Consider the following 20,004-nt stretch of genomic DNA (forward strand, 5'->3'; position numbering starts at 1 on the left):
TAGCTGGGAATGCAGACTGCGGGTCATAGCTATGTTATGCTATGTAGCTAGCACTACGCTAACCTGTGTGAACCATCTGTCTTGCAGGAGATGCTGGAGGCTTTGAAAGCACTGTCTGTCTTTTTCACGGAAAACAGTTTGCGGACAAGGAGAAATCTTCGGGGTGACATTGAAAGACGGAGTTTGTCCATCAACGAGGAGTTTGCACGCATATTCAAAGATGTTAAGGAGGTAAGGTTAGCGCCAGCTAAGCTAGCTGCATGTCTAACGTTAGTCCATAGAGGGCCTGAATGAATCAGCTGATCAATATCTAAGTATCAAGTCAAGTAAAACGTATTTATAAAGCACATTTTAAAACATCTCACATTGACTAAAGTGCTGTACAAGTCAGAACAGGCAGCAAAAATACAATTAAAAAACACCACAAAAGACAAAAAAAACAGTCATATCAATACACACAGCACTAGTGTCATCAGCCCTAATGTACTGTGAGGGAAATAATTCGTTGATCCCCTGCTGATTTTGTAAGTTTTGTAAGCTATGTCACATCTTGGGTGAGAACCTCCTTCCCTTAGCCAGGACACTGAAAATGGGTCGTGGATGGATATTCCAGCATAAAAATGACCCAAAACACACAGCCAAGGCAACAAAGAACGGGCTCTAGAAGAAGCACATTAAGGTCCTGGAGTGGCCTAGCCAGTCTCCAGACCTTGATCCCATAGAAAATCTGTGGAGGGAGCTGAAGCTTCGAGTTCCAAACGTCAGCCTCGAAACCTTGATGACTTGGAGAGGATCTGCAAAGAGGAGGGGGACAAAATCCCTCCTGAGATGTGTGACCTGGTGGCCAACTACAAGAAACGTCTGACCTCTGTGATTGCCAACAAGGGCTTTGCCGCCAAGTACTAAGTCATGTTTTGCGAAGGGATCAAATACTTATTTCACTCATTAAAATGCACATCAATTCATAACTTTTTTGTGATGCATTTTTCTGGACTTTTTATTTATTTATTCTGTCTCACTGTTAAAATAAACCTACCATTAAAATTATAGACTGATAATTTCTTTGTCAGTGGGCAAACTTAGAATATCAGTAGAGGATCAAATAATTATTTCCCTCACTGTACCTCTCATGGCATTATTTATATTGGTCCGTATTGCAACTGTTCCTCTGTCATCACATGACCATGTCTGCTTCCTCCTCCCCAGGAACTAGCGAGTGTGCACGAGGATGTCCAAGCCATGAGCTCCTGTTGTGAAGAGATGACAAACAGGTTAAAGGTAGGCCTACTTAGCAGTTAAGAATGACAATTTATATTATTAAATGGTAATTTTAAATTGTATACATTTAAGTGTTTAAAAATGTCCTTTATGTCAAATGTATGTTGTACCAGGCAGCCAAAGAGCAAACCCAGGACTTGATTGTGAAAACCAACAAACTACAGGGAGAAAAGTGAGTTGATGCTTATTGTCTGTGTGCGTGTGCGTGTGTCACTTCAGTCACAAAGGGAAACTAAAACTGTTCATTAGATTAACTATGTTTTAGCTAACAGTCTGTTGAAGACCATGTTTCTCACCTGTTTTCTGTCAGTGCTCCGAGGTGACGCGGAGCTATAGCTATATATATTATATAGAGAAGCTGGTCAGATGGTCTCCCGTTTGAAGAGAAGTGTTGAATGATTCATGAGGTTAACCAGCATCCCAGTAGCAACATGGCCACAGTCGTCGTTAGTGCTGCCTCACACTTACTTTGCTCTTCTTTTCTCACTCTGGCGATTCTGGCCTTGATATTCATATTAAAGACCTGTGCTGGACCTGCATGGTGAGCAGTAGGCGGCCTGTGGAGGTTCGGGGTGAGCTGTTGACAGTTGACACCACGTAGGCAGTAGCCATCAGACATGCAGGGCTCATTTTGAACTCGCCGTCTAGATTGTGACCTGACAGAGAATGAGGAGGATGAATACAGTCTCCCAGACAGCACGTCCAGGGGCTTGTCTCTAGACACACACACACACACACACACACACACACACACACACAGACAGACAGACACACATACACACAGTCCTGCCTCTCTGGCCCACATGTGAACGTCATTGGTATTCATGTCTATTGAGAGCCTGCCAATAAAAAGTATTTGGGTAAAATTGATCTGGGATTGTGTGGAGGATGATCTGACAGAAATTCTCAGTGGTCTGTCTGCACTGATGGACTGCTGCTGAGAGAGAGAAGCTCTTGTTCCTGTGATAGAATCTCCGTGACCTTGCGAATCGACTCGAGGGGGCACTGGGGGGTGGGAAGAGATAGGGGGAGGGTAGATCACTGGCAAAAGACAAAGCTGACAGCTGTGATGTGCAGCTGGTAAATCCATGCTCCTCTGGCACAGCCACGGACTTCCCTGATGTCTAAGCATTCAGAGAGACCAGCGGAGGACGAGGACTAGGTAGCAGACGGAGAGACCAGCGGAGGACTAGGTAGCAGACAGAGACACCAGCGGAGGACTAGGGAGCAGTCGGAGAGACCAGCGGAGGACTAGGGAGCAGCCAGTCAGAGAGACCAGCGGAGGACTATGGACCAGTTAGAGAGACCAGTGGGGAATGTGGTGGAAGAGAGACAAGGCCGCCATTGATGTTGTTCTCTGTGGTTTAGTCAGAGGTCACAGGGGCCCTCTGGACTGAGTCCCCGTCGTGAGCTGTAGGCTGCAGAGGGGTGCCCTGCCTGCCTGTCTCTGCCTGTTGACCTCACAGCGTCGTCATTGGAAGTGTGGTGGGCTGAGACAGATGGCAGAGTGTTTGCCTGCAGGCCGGCAGAGTGTGACCTTCTGAATCGCGTACTTCCATACTATATAGTATGCCAACAATTGATGTAGTATGTCCCAATCAAATCAAACTTTATTTGTACAGCACATTTCATACACAGAGGCAACACAATGTGCTTTACAGAGAGCAACGGGGGGATGGACAGGCCCTACCCCTACATATAAGCAACAAAATGTTCACACAAAAAACTCATCCCTTCTTCTTCGTATGGGTTTAGTGTAATTGTCCTCTCCTCCCAGGCTCGGGGCTGAGGGGCTATCCTTCACGCCGAGATAGGTTGGTTCGGCGCAGCATGGCTGGAGTGTTCCATCGATGTGCACTCGGATCTCACGTTAAGCTTCCTTGTTCAAGGTGGAAGGCCGCAAACACCGTCTTTGCCTCGCTGAACTTCAATCTCCGTTTCCAGAGTTATGCCGCTAGTGTCTGCATGTCCTGGCTCAAGGTCTCCTCCGTGGCCTGCCAGTCTCCAGTGGAGTACATCAGCGCAAGGTCCTCTGTGTAGGCGTACTTCCTGGAGACTGTGATCGGCAGGTCGTAGGTGTAGATGTTATAAAGGAGGGGGGCCAGGACAGATCCCTGAGGGACGCTGTTCTTTAGGTGTCCTAACCTTCTTCGCTGTCCGCTACCGGTGGTGAGAGTGAAGCTGTGGTTTCGGACAAGCTCCATGATCATGCTGACCATGTGCCTGTTTGGAAGCAGGTGGAGCAGTTTGCAGGTGAGGCTGCGGTGCCATACGGTGTCATAGGCAGCCATCAGGTCTATAAAGACGGCTCCGGTCTTCTTTTTATCCGAGAAGCTGTCCTCAATGTCTTGAGTCATCAAAGTGACTTGATCTACGGTCGATCTCCCATGTCGGAACCTGGCCTGCTCCTGTGTGAGCAGTGGGTCGATGATTGGTTAGACACGGGCGTAGATGAGACTCTTGAGGATCTTGAAGGGGATACATAACAGAGATGGGATGGTAACTCTTGGGGTCCCCTTCAGGCTTGTTCGGCTTAGGGATCACGACAACTAGGGCTCTTCTCCAGGTTTTGGGGATCTTGAGTTGACACAAGCAGGAAGAGAGGAACGCTCTTAACTAGGACTTCAAGGCAGGCGTGGCATGGAGTATAACCTCCGGGGAGATAGAATCAGGAGTATCTAGACCTACCAGTGAGGTTGTTAAGGATGCTCCATGCCTTGCGGCTGGAGTGTGAGAAGTCGATGGAGTTAATGTCCTCCTCCCAGTGCTCTTGTCTCCTTCAGCTGATTCTAGACAAGGGCTGAAGCGTCTGTCGGACTCAGCTCCTGGGGGGTGGGAGGAAGAACGGGGGGAGAGGAAGGCACAGTAGAGACTGTCATACTCGGCATACCAGCACGGTTTTTAGCTATTGCAACGTCCGAATGGGATGGAGTTTTTGGCCGCTTTCACCAGTATGACGCAGAGTTCCCAGTATGCCTCGTCCACGTTGTTGGTGTTAGGTGGTGGGAGGCACCTCATGGATCTATAGTTAAGGACGTGGTAGCGTTTCCAGTTCTTTCAGAAGTTCCATCGCTTCACCTGCTCGCCCAGGACGAGGTCCACGAGTCTAGGCATGGTTATCAGCGATTGTCGATGTTGGGACCACGGGAACTATCCTAGCACGCATCTCTCAGGGAGCCGCTTATCAACGCCGACACTTGAGAATGCTATGTCAGGATTCGTCCCTCATTTCCAGCGACCTGAGACAAAGCTGGCTGCGCACTTGGGATCGTAAAACGGGGCCAGGCTGTTGTTAGCTGCCCAAGCAGCCAGGTTTTCTCCATCGGATGTATTGGTGCTGTATATTTGGGGGAAACCTCGTGCTGGCAACCGAAGTCGCCAGAATAGGGGCAGGGGTGGGGGAAGACTGGGAGATTCTTCCGCTACCTCTCTCAACGAGACGATCGGCCAAGCTCCTGGAAAGCTCCTACAATACATAGTATGCCATCTGCAGTATGTCAAAAATACCAGGATGTCCTACTACATTCAGTCGTATTTTGCATAATGCAAGCCAGCAGACATTTCTGGCTATTCTGACCCACAATCCATTGCACAGCAGAAATTACGTCACGTGCTGTAGTCTCGACAGCTGTGAACGAATGTCTCTTAATGGACTGCGACGGATGTGGGCAAATATCCCAATTGTATGCATACTGTGTGCAAAGACTTACTTTCTAGGCAGCTCTAGTAAGTACTGGTAGTAAAAAGTAGAAGTATGCGATTTGGAACGCAGCCCTCGTCTGTCTTGGCAGAGCCACCAGGGGAAAAGCACAGTCATGGTGTCCGCCCCTCACCCTCCTCATCCACTCCACCCCTCATCCACTCTGCCCCTCACCCTCCTCATTCACTCCACCTTTCATCCACTCCACCCCTCATCCACTCCGCCCCTCACCCTCCTCATCCACTCCACCCTTCATCCACTCCACCCCTCATCCACTCCGCCCCTCACCCTCCTCATCCACTTCACCCTTCATCCACTCCACCCCTTTATCCACTCTGCCCCTCACCTTCATCCACTCCACCCCTCACCCTCCTCACCCACTCCACCCCTCATCCACTCCACCCCTCACCCTCCTCATCCACTCCACCCCTCACCCTCATCCACTCCGCCCCTCACCCTCATCCACTCCACCCCTCACCCTCTCATCCACTCTACCCCTCATCCACTCCGCCCCTCACCCTCATCCACTCCACCCCTCACCCTCCTCATCCTCTCCACCCCTCACCCTCATCCACTCCACCCCTCATCCGCCCTCACCCTCATCCATCCACCCCTTGCCCTTGTGCACCAGTCAGATCAAATCTCTTCTCAGCACTGTCTCACATCGTGTCAGAGAAGGGCTGGTTTCTGTCCCACAGCTCGCGTTTCTCCATCGTCTCCTCTATCACAGAAGGGCTTGACTTGCTGCTGTATCTCATGGCGGTGTTATGGGAGAGTTTGATGGGTTCCTTTCTTTCTAGGCAGCTCTAGTAAGTACTGGTAGTAAAAAGTAGAAGTATGCGATTTGGAACGCAGCCCTCGTCTGTCTTGGCAGAGCCACCAGGGGAAAAGCACAGCCATGGTGTCCGTTTGTCTGTTTGAGTGTGACTGCCGAGGCAGTTTCCCCCAGCTCTTCAGATTCTTCTGATTTATCCCTGAAGCAGAGCACGTCTGTTCTGTCCTGTTAGCCAGCAGCTCTGCTTCAGTGTCATCGTTTCACCCACCTCTCACCACTACTCAATTGGAAAAGAAAACATTGAATAGCTTTCAACTTGTGCGGATGAAAGGTACAGGAGAGAAACAGTCCACGCTAAAAGAGGGTAGATGGATGGTGGTGTTTGTTTGTTAGCGTGTGAGAGCCTGTTCCGTTGAGAGGCTCTTTTGTTCCGCGATGAAACATGACACTGCACACCTGTCCTCTGCTGAGGGGCGCCGTGGACAGCCTTCTCCCCTCTCTCTCTCCTCTCTCTTCTCTCTTTCATCAACAAAACAAACAAACAACAACAAACAACCTCTTTTTCACCTCTTATCTTTTTTTCTCTCATTTTCTCCTTCTCTTTCTCCTCTCTTTTCTCCACCTCCTCTGTTTCTCTATTTCTCTTCTCTCTCTCCTCTCTCTGTCATTAATGAAAGTCATAACCTCAGGGAACCCCTAGGGAGCCAGTATAACGTGGTCCAGCTGTGTTTCTCCGCTTGTCCAGATGTGGTGAACAGCTCCGGTCTGACCTGAACTGGGCCCAAACAGACATGAGACTGGAGGACCTGACTGGTCAGAGAATCCCAATGAGACAGGCTAAAGGCATTGGTGGCAGTCCAGCCTCCAGCATCAGTATCATGCTGTTACACATGACACTGTACACACAGAAACGGCTGTCTCCTTGTGGGGTGGCTATGGCTCAGGAGGTTGATCTCTTGGTGTGGTGGTGGCAACCTTGAGACTGCCAAAATAGGGAGGGGGGTTTTCTGGTGATCCTCCCCCCGAAAAATTTTGAATTTCAGAGACTGTTTCCTGCATTTGAGACATTTAAAGGTGAATGCTCTTTTTCGACAACCTGGACCTTATTTACGGCATATTATAAGACGTTTGACTCACCGAGATAACTTTGGTATAATTCGGAGGCCTGTAGAAGAAATTTAAAATCCAGCGCGAGCCAAGTATATCCATGTAATGGTGGCGGACTGGGCACCGAGAATGATGCTTGATGCCCATTGATGCTCAGACCGTCTCATCAGATTGTCTTTCTAATCTCTCATTTTCACTCTCTCCTGTCCCCTTCCTTCTCCTCTCTCTTGTCCTGCTCTCCCCTCAACAACCTCTCTGCTTTCTCACCTGCCCCTCCACTCTGTGCCACAGTCCTGCCCTCTCCTACCACAATCTCTGCCCTTTTTTTCTGGGCCTTATTATAGGTGACAACCTGTCTGAAATGACACTTGAGCCTTGTTAAGGGCCTGCCCACTGTTCCTGAGTGGAAGCTGGGAATGTGCTGTTTGTCTGTCGGTCCCCACAGCACTCCATTACCATCAGCGCATGGCTAAGTAACCGCTTTATGGAAGAAACATTTCCTCGCAAGCCTTGCAAATGGAGCCTAATGAATTTTAATGGATAGTTGAACCATATGGCTTTGGAGCTTTGAAAAGCCCACAGAAAAGCTCCCCCATGTTAGTCACTCGCTACAGTCTGTTTGGGCCAAGGAAACAGTAGAAGTGTTTGGAAAAGGATGCAATCAGACACTCTGCCCCTCACCCTCCTCATCCACTCCACCTTTCATCTACTCCACCCCTCATCCACTCTGCCCCTCACCCTCCTCATCCACTCCACCCCTCACCCTCCTCATCCACTCCACCCCTCATCCACTCTGCCCCTCACCCTCCTCATCCACTCCACCCTTCATCCACTCCACCCCTCATCCACTCTGCCCCTCACCCTCCTCATCCACTCCACCCCTGTACTGTCTCAGTACAGAACAACATCCTCTTGTTTCTCAATTCATGTGTTTTTTTGTTTTTTATCATATTGGCTGAGAATAACCTAACTGAAGCCTATTATTAGTAAGGAATTCGACAGCTTGTTAAAGATAAAAGGTGTTTATTGCTAAGCCAGCTCTCATTTGAGAGGTAAACAGATGGTCTTAGGTCTGTCAGGTAAACGTGTGGGCCATAGGTGCTGCATGGTTTAATTTGGGTGGGGGGATGAGGCATGACTACCCTCAGAATGGCCTGGATACTTCAGCTAAACACAACACACACGCATACACACACACACACATATTGTACACATTAATTCACCCCCCCCACACATGGTCACATAATTGCCCGTTAGGAGCTGGAATGGGGGCTTTATCACAGCTTGTGTGTTGACAAGCTCGGACCTCGGAAGGCACATGATGTAGTTCAGGTATTCAGTAATTGTACACCAGACAGGATGTGTGAAGGCCCTGTCAGGCCTAGAGTAAATAACCTCCACATATCCAACCCCCCTTCTCTCTCCCTCAGCCCCCCCCTCCCTCCCTCTCTATCTCTCTCCTTTCTCTGTCTCCCCCACTTTCTCTGTCTCCCCCACTTTCTCTGTCTCCCCCACTTTCTCTGTCTCCCACACTTTCTCTGTCTCCCCCACTTTCTCTGTCTCCCTCACTCCCTGTCTCCCACACTTTCTCTGTCTCCCCCACTTTCCCTGTCTCCCCCCTCCCTGTCTCCCCCCTCCCTGTCCCGTGGTGAGGCGGAGCAGGTGTGTGCGGCCTGTCTTCATGGTGTGATTTACGTCCCGTGGGACCTAAGAGCAGTAAGACTGGGGAGGTGTGTGAACAAGGGTGAAAATTAACTTTTTGGCTCACGGTGAGTCACCTGCCAAGGGGACTGTAGATGAAAAAATCTACCAGCCAAGTATTTTTTTTTTTTCAGATAGTCTTCCGAAATCTAGTCGCCAATGGAGATTTTACCTGCATTTGGATGGTGGCAGGTGTTCATTTTCAGCCCTGTGTGTGAACTATCTCATCTCCACATCCTCTCCACATCCTCTCCTCAGGCGCTCTGGATGTGAGCAGGGGACAGTTTTCATCCGCCATAGATCTTCAGGTCAACTGAATCGCAACGTTGTCCAACCCTATTTTTGATGAAAAAGTCTGAACTATTATAGCTTGGTGTGCAGGTTCCTATCCTAAAATCATGATCTACACTTAACCCAGCACCCACCGTCGCTGTGTGTATAGCTAACCTTTCACTATAGTCTACTGGATCTTTACCTCTGCCCCAGCGACATAGGACTGTTGGCGTGAGTTGGTTGGTTGGTGGATTGGTTTGTTCCTTACCAGGATTATACAAAAACTACCGGATCGATTTTCATGAAACCCGGTGGAGGGGTGTAGCATGGGCCAACTTAGAACCCATTACATTTTGGAGCGGATCTGTATCACGGGGCGGGTCCATGACCCAAAACCATTCACCTCCATTCATTTTTTGGACCTAGGCTCAGGAGCGAAATATCTCGTCATGGGAAGGTCACAGCGACGCGGGGTTTCCCATTCAGACAGCAAGTTCCGCCCCCCCTAGTTACTGTTGCTATGACCCACAAGCTTTGGAGCACATCAAATCAAACTTTATTTGCATAAGCGCATTTCATACACAGAGGCAACACAATGCGCTTTACAGAGAGCAATGAGAGGGTGAGCTACATATTCCAGAGGGTAGCAAACAAACAGTCTCACCCGGGGGCCAGAAAAGTGAGCTGTAAACATTCTTCCCTGACCTCTCTCAACGAGACGATCGAGCAAGCTCCTGGAAAATGTTAGTCTATTGGCTAAGAACATATACAGAGCAGTAAACATGGGCTAGATACTTCATAAGAGAGACATGACTAACAGGAGAGTGCACAAATAGTTAGAGAAGTTGCCTACATGGTACGACATTGTGTTAGCTATCCCTGTAGTCTCTAATATATTAAAGTGAATCATATTAAAATGTCCACTGAACAGCACATACCTGATGAATTTCTCAGGGATTCCTGACAATATTGCTGTATGTTATTTGCCAAATGCCACTACTTTGTCTAGGAGAGAAAGAGTAAACTATTTTAGAGATTATATTTAGAGATACAGATTGAAATTCATCAGGAAGAAATGGTGGAGTCTAACTGCACATGTAAAGCAGGGTGAGTAAGTTAGTAGCATCCGTTATTAGACAATGGTTAGAGTTGTGTGTGTATATCAATCAACTAGTTAACATTACTAGCTTCATAGCTTTTTGTGTCGGTGCTGCTGTAAACGGAGGTCTGTGCTCTCTGAGCACCATTTCTAGTTCCCATTTAGGCCTAACACAGAATTGCCTCACTTTCACACCCTTCCAGTGATATTTGGATATTTCATGCATAAGTGCATTATTTCATGCATGGCTAGCAGCATATAAGGATACAGTAGACGAGACTGGACTTGTTGTCTTTTTTTCCTCATAATCAAGGAAATAGAAAAGAGTTCCTTCTTAACTGTTGCTCAGAGGGCATGATGTAGAGCAGAGAACATTGAAGCCCTAGTCTAGTTGTTCTAGATATGAGCAAGTTACAGTTTCACACAGCAGAAGTGAAGAAATTAAGTTTAAGGGTTCAGCGAACATGCTTTGAATCACAGTGCTTGTTGCCACATTCCACCACCCAAAAAAAAACAAGCTACTGATTTGTACGACCGGACCTGGTTCAAGGGAGAGATACAAGGCCAAGGTGGGTGGGGGAGAGAGAGAGAGGAAGGAGGGAGAAAGACAGAGGGAGGGAAAGAGAGAGGGAGGCGGAAGGAGGGAAAGAGGGGGAGAGGGAGGAGGAAGGAAGGAAAGAGAGAGGGGGAGCGAGGGAGGAGGAAGGAGGGGGAGAGAGAGGGAGGAGGGGGGAGAGGGAGGAGGAAGGAGGGAAAGAGAGGGAGGAGGGAGAAAGAGAGGACGGGAGGGAGAGAGAGAGAGGAGAGGAGGGAGAGAGAGAGGAGGGAGAGAGAGAGAGGAGAGGAGGAAGGAGGGAAAGAGAGAGGGTGAGGGAGTTGGAGAGAGAGAGAGAGGGAGGAGGAAGGAAGGAGAATGAGAGAGGAGGGACAGAGAGAAGAGGCCCTGGCCCTTTAGAGACTCACCGAGTTCTCTCCCTGACTGCGCTCATTACCATGGAACCTATTGTGTTGAGAAACTAGTCGTGACACAGTGATCACAGCTGGGTTATTCATAGCAGCAGTGAGACTTACTTCCTACTTTGCTCTGTATCAGTTTTGTGTTTCTCCCCCTTCTCCTCTGTCCTGACTTCAAATGACATTTTCCTCTGGTGGAGGCCTACCAACCCAGCAAGGAGTTCTGCTGCCATCTAGTGTTCCGTTAACAGCATTGCAATCTGTTGACGGCTCCAGCGTGGGATTCCTCCCCTTTGGTCCTGGGCTCCGCAGCGCCCCCCAAACCCAGTACTCATCACCCTCCACCCCTCCCTCCCTGTCTCCCAGCCATCGTCTGGAGGTGCGAGCCCAGGTGGCCCAGGCCTTCCTGTCCAAATTCCAGCTGTCCAGCGAGGAGATGGTCACCCTGCGAGCAGCTCGTGATGCCCCTGTCACTGAGGTAGCTAACTGCATCCCCCCTGTCACTGAGGTGGCTAACTGCACCCCCCCTGTCAACGACCAGGAACGTCATGAGAGGGATTTTCCATACAAACGATTTTCCATCAAAAGATTAGAACAATCATTAACTTAGACGACTGGCCTCCCAGTTAACCTTAGCCTATAGTAGGTCTGGATTCTGAGGGGTAATGTTTGTGTGTAGTGTGTTTGATTCAGACTCTTTTATTTGTCACTTGTATACAGGTATGGTACCGTGTAAAATGTTCCCAGTGTTAATTTTAGCATTTGATGTTCTCTCCAGGATTTCTTTAAGGTCCTCAGTCGAGTGAAACACATCCACGAGGACGTCAAGATCCTTCTGCGGACCAATCAGCAGACTGCAGGGTGAGGGAGAGGGCTGTCTGACTAGGGGCGATTGGCCGCCCTAGGCAAAACAACGACAGTGGACGCTAGCGGAGATTTATGCGCCCCTAGTGCCTCGGCGCCCTAGGCAATTGCCTTGTATGCCAAATGCTTGCGCCGCCCCAGAACCGGTATAATGATAAACCGTGATTAAATTTGATTACATTTATCGTGATAATTGTATCATTAAAACCGTGTTGGATTGCCCCGCTTTTGAAAATCTCACTGTAAATACTGTCCAGCATCAACCAGAGCTAGCAACAGTCTCAAAGACGTATTATTTTAATGTTGATGCAACATTTTTAAAAATTATTTATGGTTTTCAATATAAAATTTGGTGAAATTATTTCAGCGTGTGTATCGGTAGTTTTAGAACATTTTCAGCACATTTTACAATACCGCGATAATACTGATAACCGTGATAATTTTGGTCACTATAATCGTGATATTAAATTCACAGTTACATCTCTGTCTGACATCCCTCAGTCCTACAGCCTCGTTCTCCTTCTCACGGTCGGTGACCCTGCTGAAACCTAGGCTAATGGTTTAGTGACTGTAACGGGTCAGTGGTCTGTTGTGGTGTGTGTGCGTGTGCGCGTGCGTGTGTGCAGGCTGGAGATCATGGAGCAGATGGCGGTACTGCAGGAGACATCCTACGAGCAGCTTTACCGCTGGGCCCAGAGTGAGTACCGACTGGAGCAGAGATCAAACAGTCTGGTAACCATGGATGTATTAATAGAACTGGATAGGGTCACTCCATTCACTGACTGCTCGAAAGAGTGAAGCCCTATAGAACCGCGCCATCTTTGAAAAAAACGCGTTACTGATACCTTTCACATGCGCAGTCAAAGGTATCAATGACGCGTTCTTGTAGTCCACGAACAGATTGCGTTCATGGCTCTCCCCGCTCTGAGTTAGCGATGAAAAGCGGCTTGCTTATTAATCTACTTTCGTCAAATATATCCGTTGGAAAACATATTTTTTTATCCAGGCATCTTAGTTTTCTCCCGGTCCACTTTATTGAAAATATCACAACGTTTCGACCCTTAGGTCTTCATCAGGCAACTTCCTGTAGGACCGGGAGAAATCAGTGTGCGGATCTTTCCTCCTCTTTGTGAACTAGCCATACATTAAAGGCTTTTTAACGTCTAAGAAGAGCTGCCTTGGACTGTTTTTGCTTACTTCGGATTATTCCCCCGACTTCGTCCAAAGAGCACCTTCTTTCATCTGAACCTTTACATTACCGATTGAACACCGTAGCCCTCTCCTTCTTTCTATTTTTGTACAACCTAGTTTATAAACCAAAGTCAGGGTTTATAAACACAACCTAGTTATTACAAAGTCGGTTTATAAACACAGTCTAGTTATTACTCAGGGGTTATAGACACAGTCTCATTATTACACAGCCAGGGTTTATAAACACATTAGTTATTACTCAGGGATTATTGACACATTCCTTATTACTCTGGCTTTATATACTAACCCCTTCCCCTCCAGATGAGTGTCGTAGCCTGACCCAGGAGACCTGTGACATCACCCCAGTGCTGAGCCAGGCCATGGAGGCCCTGCAGGATCGACCCGTCCTCTACAAGTAAACCCTCACCTGGGTGTCCTCCTACCCAGACACAGCTCTACACCACTGTCCTACTGTCCCAAACAGCTCTACTCTAACCTCAATCAATCAAAGCTTTATTTGTATAGCGCATTTCATACCCAGAGGCAACACAATGCGCTTTACAGAGAACAAGGGAGGTGGTTATACGACCCACTCTCTACATATTCCAGAGGGAAGCAAAAAAACAGTAATCACCCGGGGGCCAGATAAGTGAGCTGTAAAAATTCTTCCCTGACCCCTCTCAACAAGGCGATCGAGCAAGCTCCAGGAGTAAGTTTGTCTACCAGATAAGAACATTTATAAAGCAATACATTACATTAAATTACATTTTCAGAGTAAGAGAGGCTAAAACAGCATCATAGGAGAGACATGGCAAATACTGGTGTGTGTTTGCTATGGCCCAGGCCTAAAGTGGGCTGGTGTATGTCTGTGTGTACGTGTGTGTGTGTGTTAACTAAATGTTAACCTGTCCCATAGTCGGTCTCTACTGTCCCCCTGCTCAGTACCTGCCTGGAAATCAGTGAGGCTGTAGTTCTCAGCGGTGACCACATGAGGTCACACTTTATGATAGTTTGCTAATGAGATCCTCACCTGACAAGCAGCAAGCAGCCCTTGTTCCAGGTTGAGTAAAACACGCATTATAATGCCCACCAGGTGGCAATGAGCAGCCTAATCATAGATCATAAACGACCATATCGTACACAATGGTTGCAGTGCCAGCGAGTACCCATCATTCTCAGTGAATGATTCCTACAGCTGGCCCTGGTATTTCTGAATGGAACAGTACTGCCGTACCCTGCGCTCATTGGACGGTCCGCTCTACCTCCTGAGCCACAGCCGCCCTTTTAACCTACAGCGCCATCTTGTCTGTTAGTATCCAGCCCTCCCTGCTTCTGTGCTCGGTCCTCTGTGAGTGGATCCCACGTTACTCAGCATGCATCTGCCTCAGAAGGGCCAGTGAGAAGCCAAGGCCAGAGAGAGGTTGGGGTTGGGGTGGGGGGGGGGGGTATCTGCTGGGAAGCCCAGTGTTCCTGTAATCTGCCCCCCAGTTCTGTCCTGCCTGGCAGCAACACAGGCCACTGTTTAGTCTTCCTGTGAGCTCTCCCCCGCCAAGATCACAGCACATCCACTGCTCCTCCTCCTGGACAGACAGCCTGTGTTGTTTCTGTCGGTCTGCCTCTCGGCCGGTCTGTCTGCCTGTCTGTCAGTCTGTCTGTCTGCCGGTCTGCCTGTCTCCCTTTCTTTGTCACTTTGTTTGTCTCTGTCTGTCTGTCTGCTGGCTGTGTCGTGTGTGTGTGCGCGTGTGGTTGTGACATCTGACGTGTCCCTCGCTGTATTGTGTGTGCGTGTGTGCGTGCGTGCGTGCGCGCGCGTGTGGGGGGTGTCCTGCGTGGTTGTGACACGGTGGTCTGGCTGTGTGTTGTGGTGTGTGTGTGTGTGGTGTCCTGCGTGGTTGTGACCCGGTGGTCTGGCTGTGTGTTGTGTTGTGGTGTGTGTGTGTGTGTGTGGTGTCCTGCGTGGTTGTGACCCGGTGGTCTGGCTGTGTGTGTGTGTGTCTGTGGTGTCCTGCGTGGTTGTGACCCGGTGGTCTGGCTGTGTGTTGTGGTGTGTGTGTGTGTGTGTTGCGTGGTTGTGACCCGGTGTGTGTGTGGTGTCCTGCGTGGTTGTGACCCGGTGGTCTGTGTGTTGTGGTCAGGTACACGCTGGATGAGTTTGGGACGGCGCGGAGGTGTGCCGTGGTCCGAGGGTTCATCGACGCCCTCACCCGCGGCGGACTGGGCGGGACGCCACGCCCCATAGAGATGCACTCCCATGATCCCATGAGGTAACCACCACCACCACTCTCTCTCCCTTTCTCTCTCATTCTCTTTCTCTCTCGCTCGCTTTCTCTCACTCTCTCTCGCTCACTTTATCTCTCTCTCTTTCTCTCATTCTCTTTCAAGTCAAGTCAAGAAGCTTTATCGGCATGACGTTTCATAATAAAACATATCGCCAAAGCAGAAAGGCATTAATATAAATAATGAATTAACCAGTAAATAATGATGTATATTTTGTACATACACATCTTAAAAGAAAAAGATACTCTTTCTCCCTCTCGCTTTCTCAATTTCAATTCAAATTTCATGCTTTATAGGCATGACAATAAAATACTAGAAGTACTGCCAAAGCCAACATAAAATGAATGACAATTTAATACATGTAAATTGGCCTCTTGGCCAACTCTTGACACATTTACATTAATGGTGTTGATTCATGTGGTGTTGATACCTGCCCCATCGTGTGTGTGTGTGTGTGTGTGTGTGTGTGTGTGTGTGTGTGTGTGTGTGTGTGTGTGTGTGTGTGTGTGTGTGTGTGTGTGTGTGTGTGTGTGTGTGTGTGTGTGTGTGTGTGTGATTTATAATATGTATACACGTATATAAAGGTGAAAAAAAACCAACTCTCCTCTCTCTCTCCCCTTTCTCAATTTCATTTCAATTTTCATGCTATATTGGCATGACAAGAAAATACTAGTATTGCCAAAGCCACGATACAATGAATGACAATTAAATGTAAATGGATAATGCTGACACATTTTCATTGAAGTGTGAACTATGTTGATTAATGTGTATTGTCCCTGGCAAATAAATCTTACATCTTAACAGTACAAAAGAACCACCTACAGAGAGCATTTCTAATTAAACATACTACATTCCACTGTTAAAAAAAACTCAATTACAGCTGCATCTTCTGCAAGTAAATCACACTGAGCCTGAGACTTTATAGGAAATAAACCCCCCTCCTACACACACACACACACACTCCTGGGAATCTTTATGAGAAGATTGAATAAGCTCCTCCATCCTCTCCTGCCTGCGGGTATAATCAGGTCTTTCTCAGAACTCGGCCCTGTCTGGCCGGCCGGAGGAACACCATGACCTCCTCTTCACTGGGGGCCGTAGCGCTTCTTAGAACCTGAGAATGAGATGTCTCACCTCTCCGTCGTGTGTTTGTGTGTGTTTGTGTGTGTGTGTGTGTGTGTGTGTGTGTGTGTGTGTGTGTGCGCGTGTGCGGAGAGGGGCTGAGAAGGCAAGAAGTGTGTGATCTATCTAGCATACATCCTGTATGTTAGGCTAATGTTCGCTAGCCAGCGTTCAGTCATACGATTCCCTCAGTCCAGGTCGCCCTGCGCAGTGCTGGGTTAGGGCCGGGCGTTTTGCGGAGGAAGTCAAACAAGACAAATGACAAAATACATGAGGGTCTTTGCCTGGAGTGAGGGCAGGTTGCAGCCAATCACCTTCTCAGCGGAGTGGACGACACGCTGCAGTCTGGCCCTGTCTTTGTCTGTAGCAGCGGAGTACCAGACAGTGATGGAGGAGGATGGACTCGATGATTGAGGTGTAGAAGAGTACCATCATTGTCTTCGGTGGTCCGAAACACAATGACGACATTCTTCTACACCTCCATCATGGAGTCCATCCTCACCTACTCCATCATCATCTTGTTTTGAGTCATCTTGGATAAAATCATTGCAGCACTAGTTGGCTACCTGGTAGGGCTGGGTATCGAGTCGAATTTCAAGATTCGATTCCGATTCACAAGAATTAGAATCGATTATCACGATTCGATTCGATTCAATATCGATTCAGTTAGTGTTACTAAAATCTTTTTTTTTTTTTTTTGCTGTAACCTTAATTACATGACTGCCAAGTTATGCAACACATCAATACTAGGGCTGGGTATCGATACTGATTTCCAAAAATGAATGAATCATTGAATGAATGAACTATTCATACCTTCATTTATTCATTCATTCATTGAATAAAAGATCGATTTTGGGATTCATGAATCGATTCTGAATCATTTGATTCAGAATCGATGAATCGATTTTTTTAAACCCAGCCCTACTACCTGGCTAGCCACCCCAGAGGACTGATCAAGGCTGGTAGGCGGTAGAGAAGGGCCAGGGTTGGACTGACGGGAGCCTTCGGAAGCGCGGCATTTGATGATTTGAACGGCGTCAGAGCTGGAAGATGAATGCGCGCCTGCGGCAAGTGGGGCAAACCAGGCCGTCAGTAGGGTTAGGGGGGAGGGGCTGAAGGGGCGGAGCAAGCTGCAAAGCACATGGTGCTAGCGAGATTTTATCAGATTTGGGAAGAGGAACGCTTCATTATGAAACTGTGGTGGAGATCCCTAACCGTCACAGCTGCACAGCTGAGTCTATGTATGGGAAGCGCGAGTGTGTGCGTGCGTGCGTGTTTGTACTACATAAGTGAAACACGATGAGCCTGTTTGGTGTGTGTCTGGCTGTCACTCTAGCTTTAAAAGGTTAGCCCAAATTGGCCTCTGTGTTTCTTGTGACTCTGTGTGTGTGTGTGTGTGTGTGTGTGTGTGTGTGTGTGTGTGTGTGTGTGTGTGTGTGTGTGTGTGTGTGTGTGTGTGTGTCTGTGTGTCTGTGTGTCTGTGTGTCTGTCTCTGTGCGTGTCTTGACTCTGTAATGTCACCCCCTCCGCTAGGTACGTGGGCGACATGCTGGCCTGGCTCCACCAGTCCACGGCCTCTGAGAAGGAACATCTGGAGGCCCTGCTGAAGCAGGTCACCCTGCCCGGTAGGCCTGTCCCTGCACAGACACCCTGCTGAAGCAGGTCACCCTGCCCGGTAGGCCTGTCCCTGCACAGACACCCTGCTGAAGCAGGTCACCCTGCCCGGTAGGCCTGTCCCTGCACAGACCCCCTGCTGAAGTTGGCTTACATAATATGTACCATGCCCAGCATAACTAGGACAGCAGCTGCAGAAATAGCAGGTACTTGCTATCCTGGCCTCATTTGACTGTGGAGGCTGTAGCGCTTTCACAGTTAGTCCAGCCGAGCCAACATGTCTGGCAATGGTGGCCCTGGTCACCCGGCACGGCTTCGCTCCTGCTGCCTTCTGTTCAGACTTACTGTACGCACAGCGAGACACGTCCTGTACTGAATATCAGAGACGATGATGCGAGAGGCGAGCTGAGTGTGACCGAAGCCCATCTTCTCCTGTGACCGGCAGGAGTGGAGGAGAACATGCAGGAGGTGGTGGGACACGTCACCGAGGGGGTCTGCAGACCACTGAAGGTGAGGGAGCCTGACTGACCACCCTGGGGGACTGGCTGGAGAAGACAGGACTGAGAATTAGGAGAGGGATCCTGTATCTCTGTAGATAGAATGGTTTGCCAGGCTACTAGAATGAACCAAAACAGTAGTTCTGCAAGGTAGGAATTAGCACTCAGTGTCTGACCTGACCTTCCTGCATAGGGAAGGTTCCATAGATTCTAGGTTCAGGTTCCATAGATTCTAGGTTCTACGTTTGCAAACTACTTTAAACTTTTTTTTCAATTATCTTTGTGATCGCCGGCAACGTTTGCAAACATAAAGGGTTAGGGAGGGCTGGAGGGTTAGGGAGGGCTGGAGGGTTAGGGAGGGCTGGAGGGATAGGGAGGGGTGGAGGGTTAGGGAGGGCTGGAGGGATAGGGAGGGGTGGAGGGTTAGGGAGGGTTAGGGAGGGGTCGAGGGTTAGGGAGGGCTGGAGGGTTAGGGAGGGTTGGAGGGTTAGGGAGGGCTGGAGGGTTAGGGAGGGTTGGAGGGTTAGGGAGGGCTGGAGGGACAGGGTTAGGGAGGGGTGGAGGGACAGGGTTAGGGAGGGGTGGAGGGACAGGGTTAGGGAGGGGTGGAGGGACAGGGTTAGGGAGGGGTGGAGGGACAGGGTTAGGGAGCGGTGGAGGGACAGGGTTAGGGAGGGGTGGAGGGACAGGGTTAGGGAGCGGTGGAGGGACAGGGTTAGGGAGGGGTGGAGGGTTAGGGAGGGCTGGAGGGACAGGGTTAGGGAGGGGTGGAGGGACAGGGTTAGGGAGGGGTGGAGGGACAGGGTTAGGGAGGGGTGGAGGGACAGGGTTAGGGAGGGGTGGAGGGACAGGGTTAGGGAGCGGTGGAGGGACAGGGTTAGGGAGGGGTGGAGGGACAGGGTTAGGGTTAGGGAGGGGTGGAGGGACAGGGTTAGGGAGGGGTGGAGGGACAGGGTTAGGGAGGGACAGGGTTAGGGAGGGGTGGAAGGACAGGGTTAGGGAGGGGTGGAGGGACAGGGTTAGGGAGGGGTGGAGGGACAGGGTTAGGGAGGGGTGGAAGGACAGGGTTAGGGAGGGGTGGAGGGACAGGGTTAGGGAGGGGTGGAAGGACAGGGTTAGGGACGGGTGGAGGGACAGGGTTAGGGACGGGTGGAGGGACAGGGTTAGGGACGGGTGGAGGGACAGGGTTAGGGAGGGGTGGAGGGACAGGGTTAGGGAGGGGTGGAGGGACAGGGTTAGGGAGGGGTGGAGGGACAGGGTTAGGGAGGGGTGGAGGGACAGGGTTAGGGAGGGGTGGAGGGACAGGGTTAGGGAGGGACAGGGTTAGGGAGGGGTAGAGCTCTGCTGATGCTGAGTGCGCGTGTCTCTTCTCTCCCACAGGTGAGGATAGAGCAGGTGATCGTGGCCGAGCCAGGCGCGGTCCTGCTGTATAAGCTGTCCAACCTGCTGAAGTTCTACCATCACACCATCAGGTTAGGGAGGGGTGGAGGGTTAGGGGGGGCGGCAGGGATAGTAGTACTATTTTTTGTTTCTAGACTTCAGTCTGTATTAA

At 49.5% G+C, this 20,004-nt stretch overlaps 1 protein-coding gene across 1 annotated transcript in view; it reads left to right on the forward strand.

Moving 5' to 3' along the window:
• cog6 (component of oligomeric golgi complex 6) overlaps positions 1–20,004 on the forward strand; it is a 30,611-nt gene that overhangs the window by 324 nt on the left and 10,283 nt on the right. Inside the window, exons 2-12 of the mRNA XM_084440178.1 lie at positions 88–231; positions 1,207–1,278; positions 1,392–1,450; positions 11,254–11,365; positions 11,666–11,748; positions 12,378–12,448; positions 13,264–13,357; positions 15,078–15,206; positions 17,875–17,966; positions 18,401–18,465; positions 19,833–19,924. Of these exons, the coding sequence (XP_084296304.1) occupies positions 88–231; positions 1,207–1,278; positions 1,392–1,450; positions 11,254–11,365; positions 11,666–11,748; positions 12,378–12,448; positions 13,264–13,357; positions 15,078–15,206; positions 17,875–17,966; positions 18,401–18,465; positions 19,833–19,924 (1,013 nt within the window). The remainder of the gene's footprint in view (positions 1–87; positions 232–1,206; positions 1,279–1,391; positions 1,451–11,253; positions 11,366–11,665; positions 11,749–12,377; positions 12,449–13,263; positions 13,358–15,077; positions 15,207–17,874; positions 17,967–18,400; positions 18,466–19,832; positions 19,925–20,004) is intronic.

This window comes from Borostomias antarcticus (genome assembly GCF_949987555.1).
Source record: "Borostomias antarcticus genome assembly, chromosome: 1".
Taxonomy (NCBI): Eukaryota; Metazoa; Chordata; class Actinopteri; order Stomiiformes; family Stomiidae; genus Borostomias; species Borostomias antarcticus.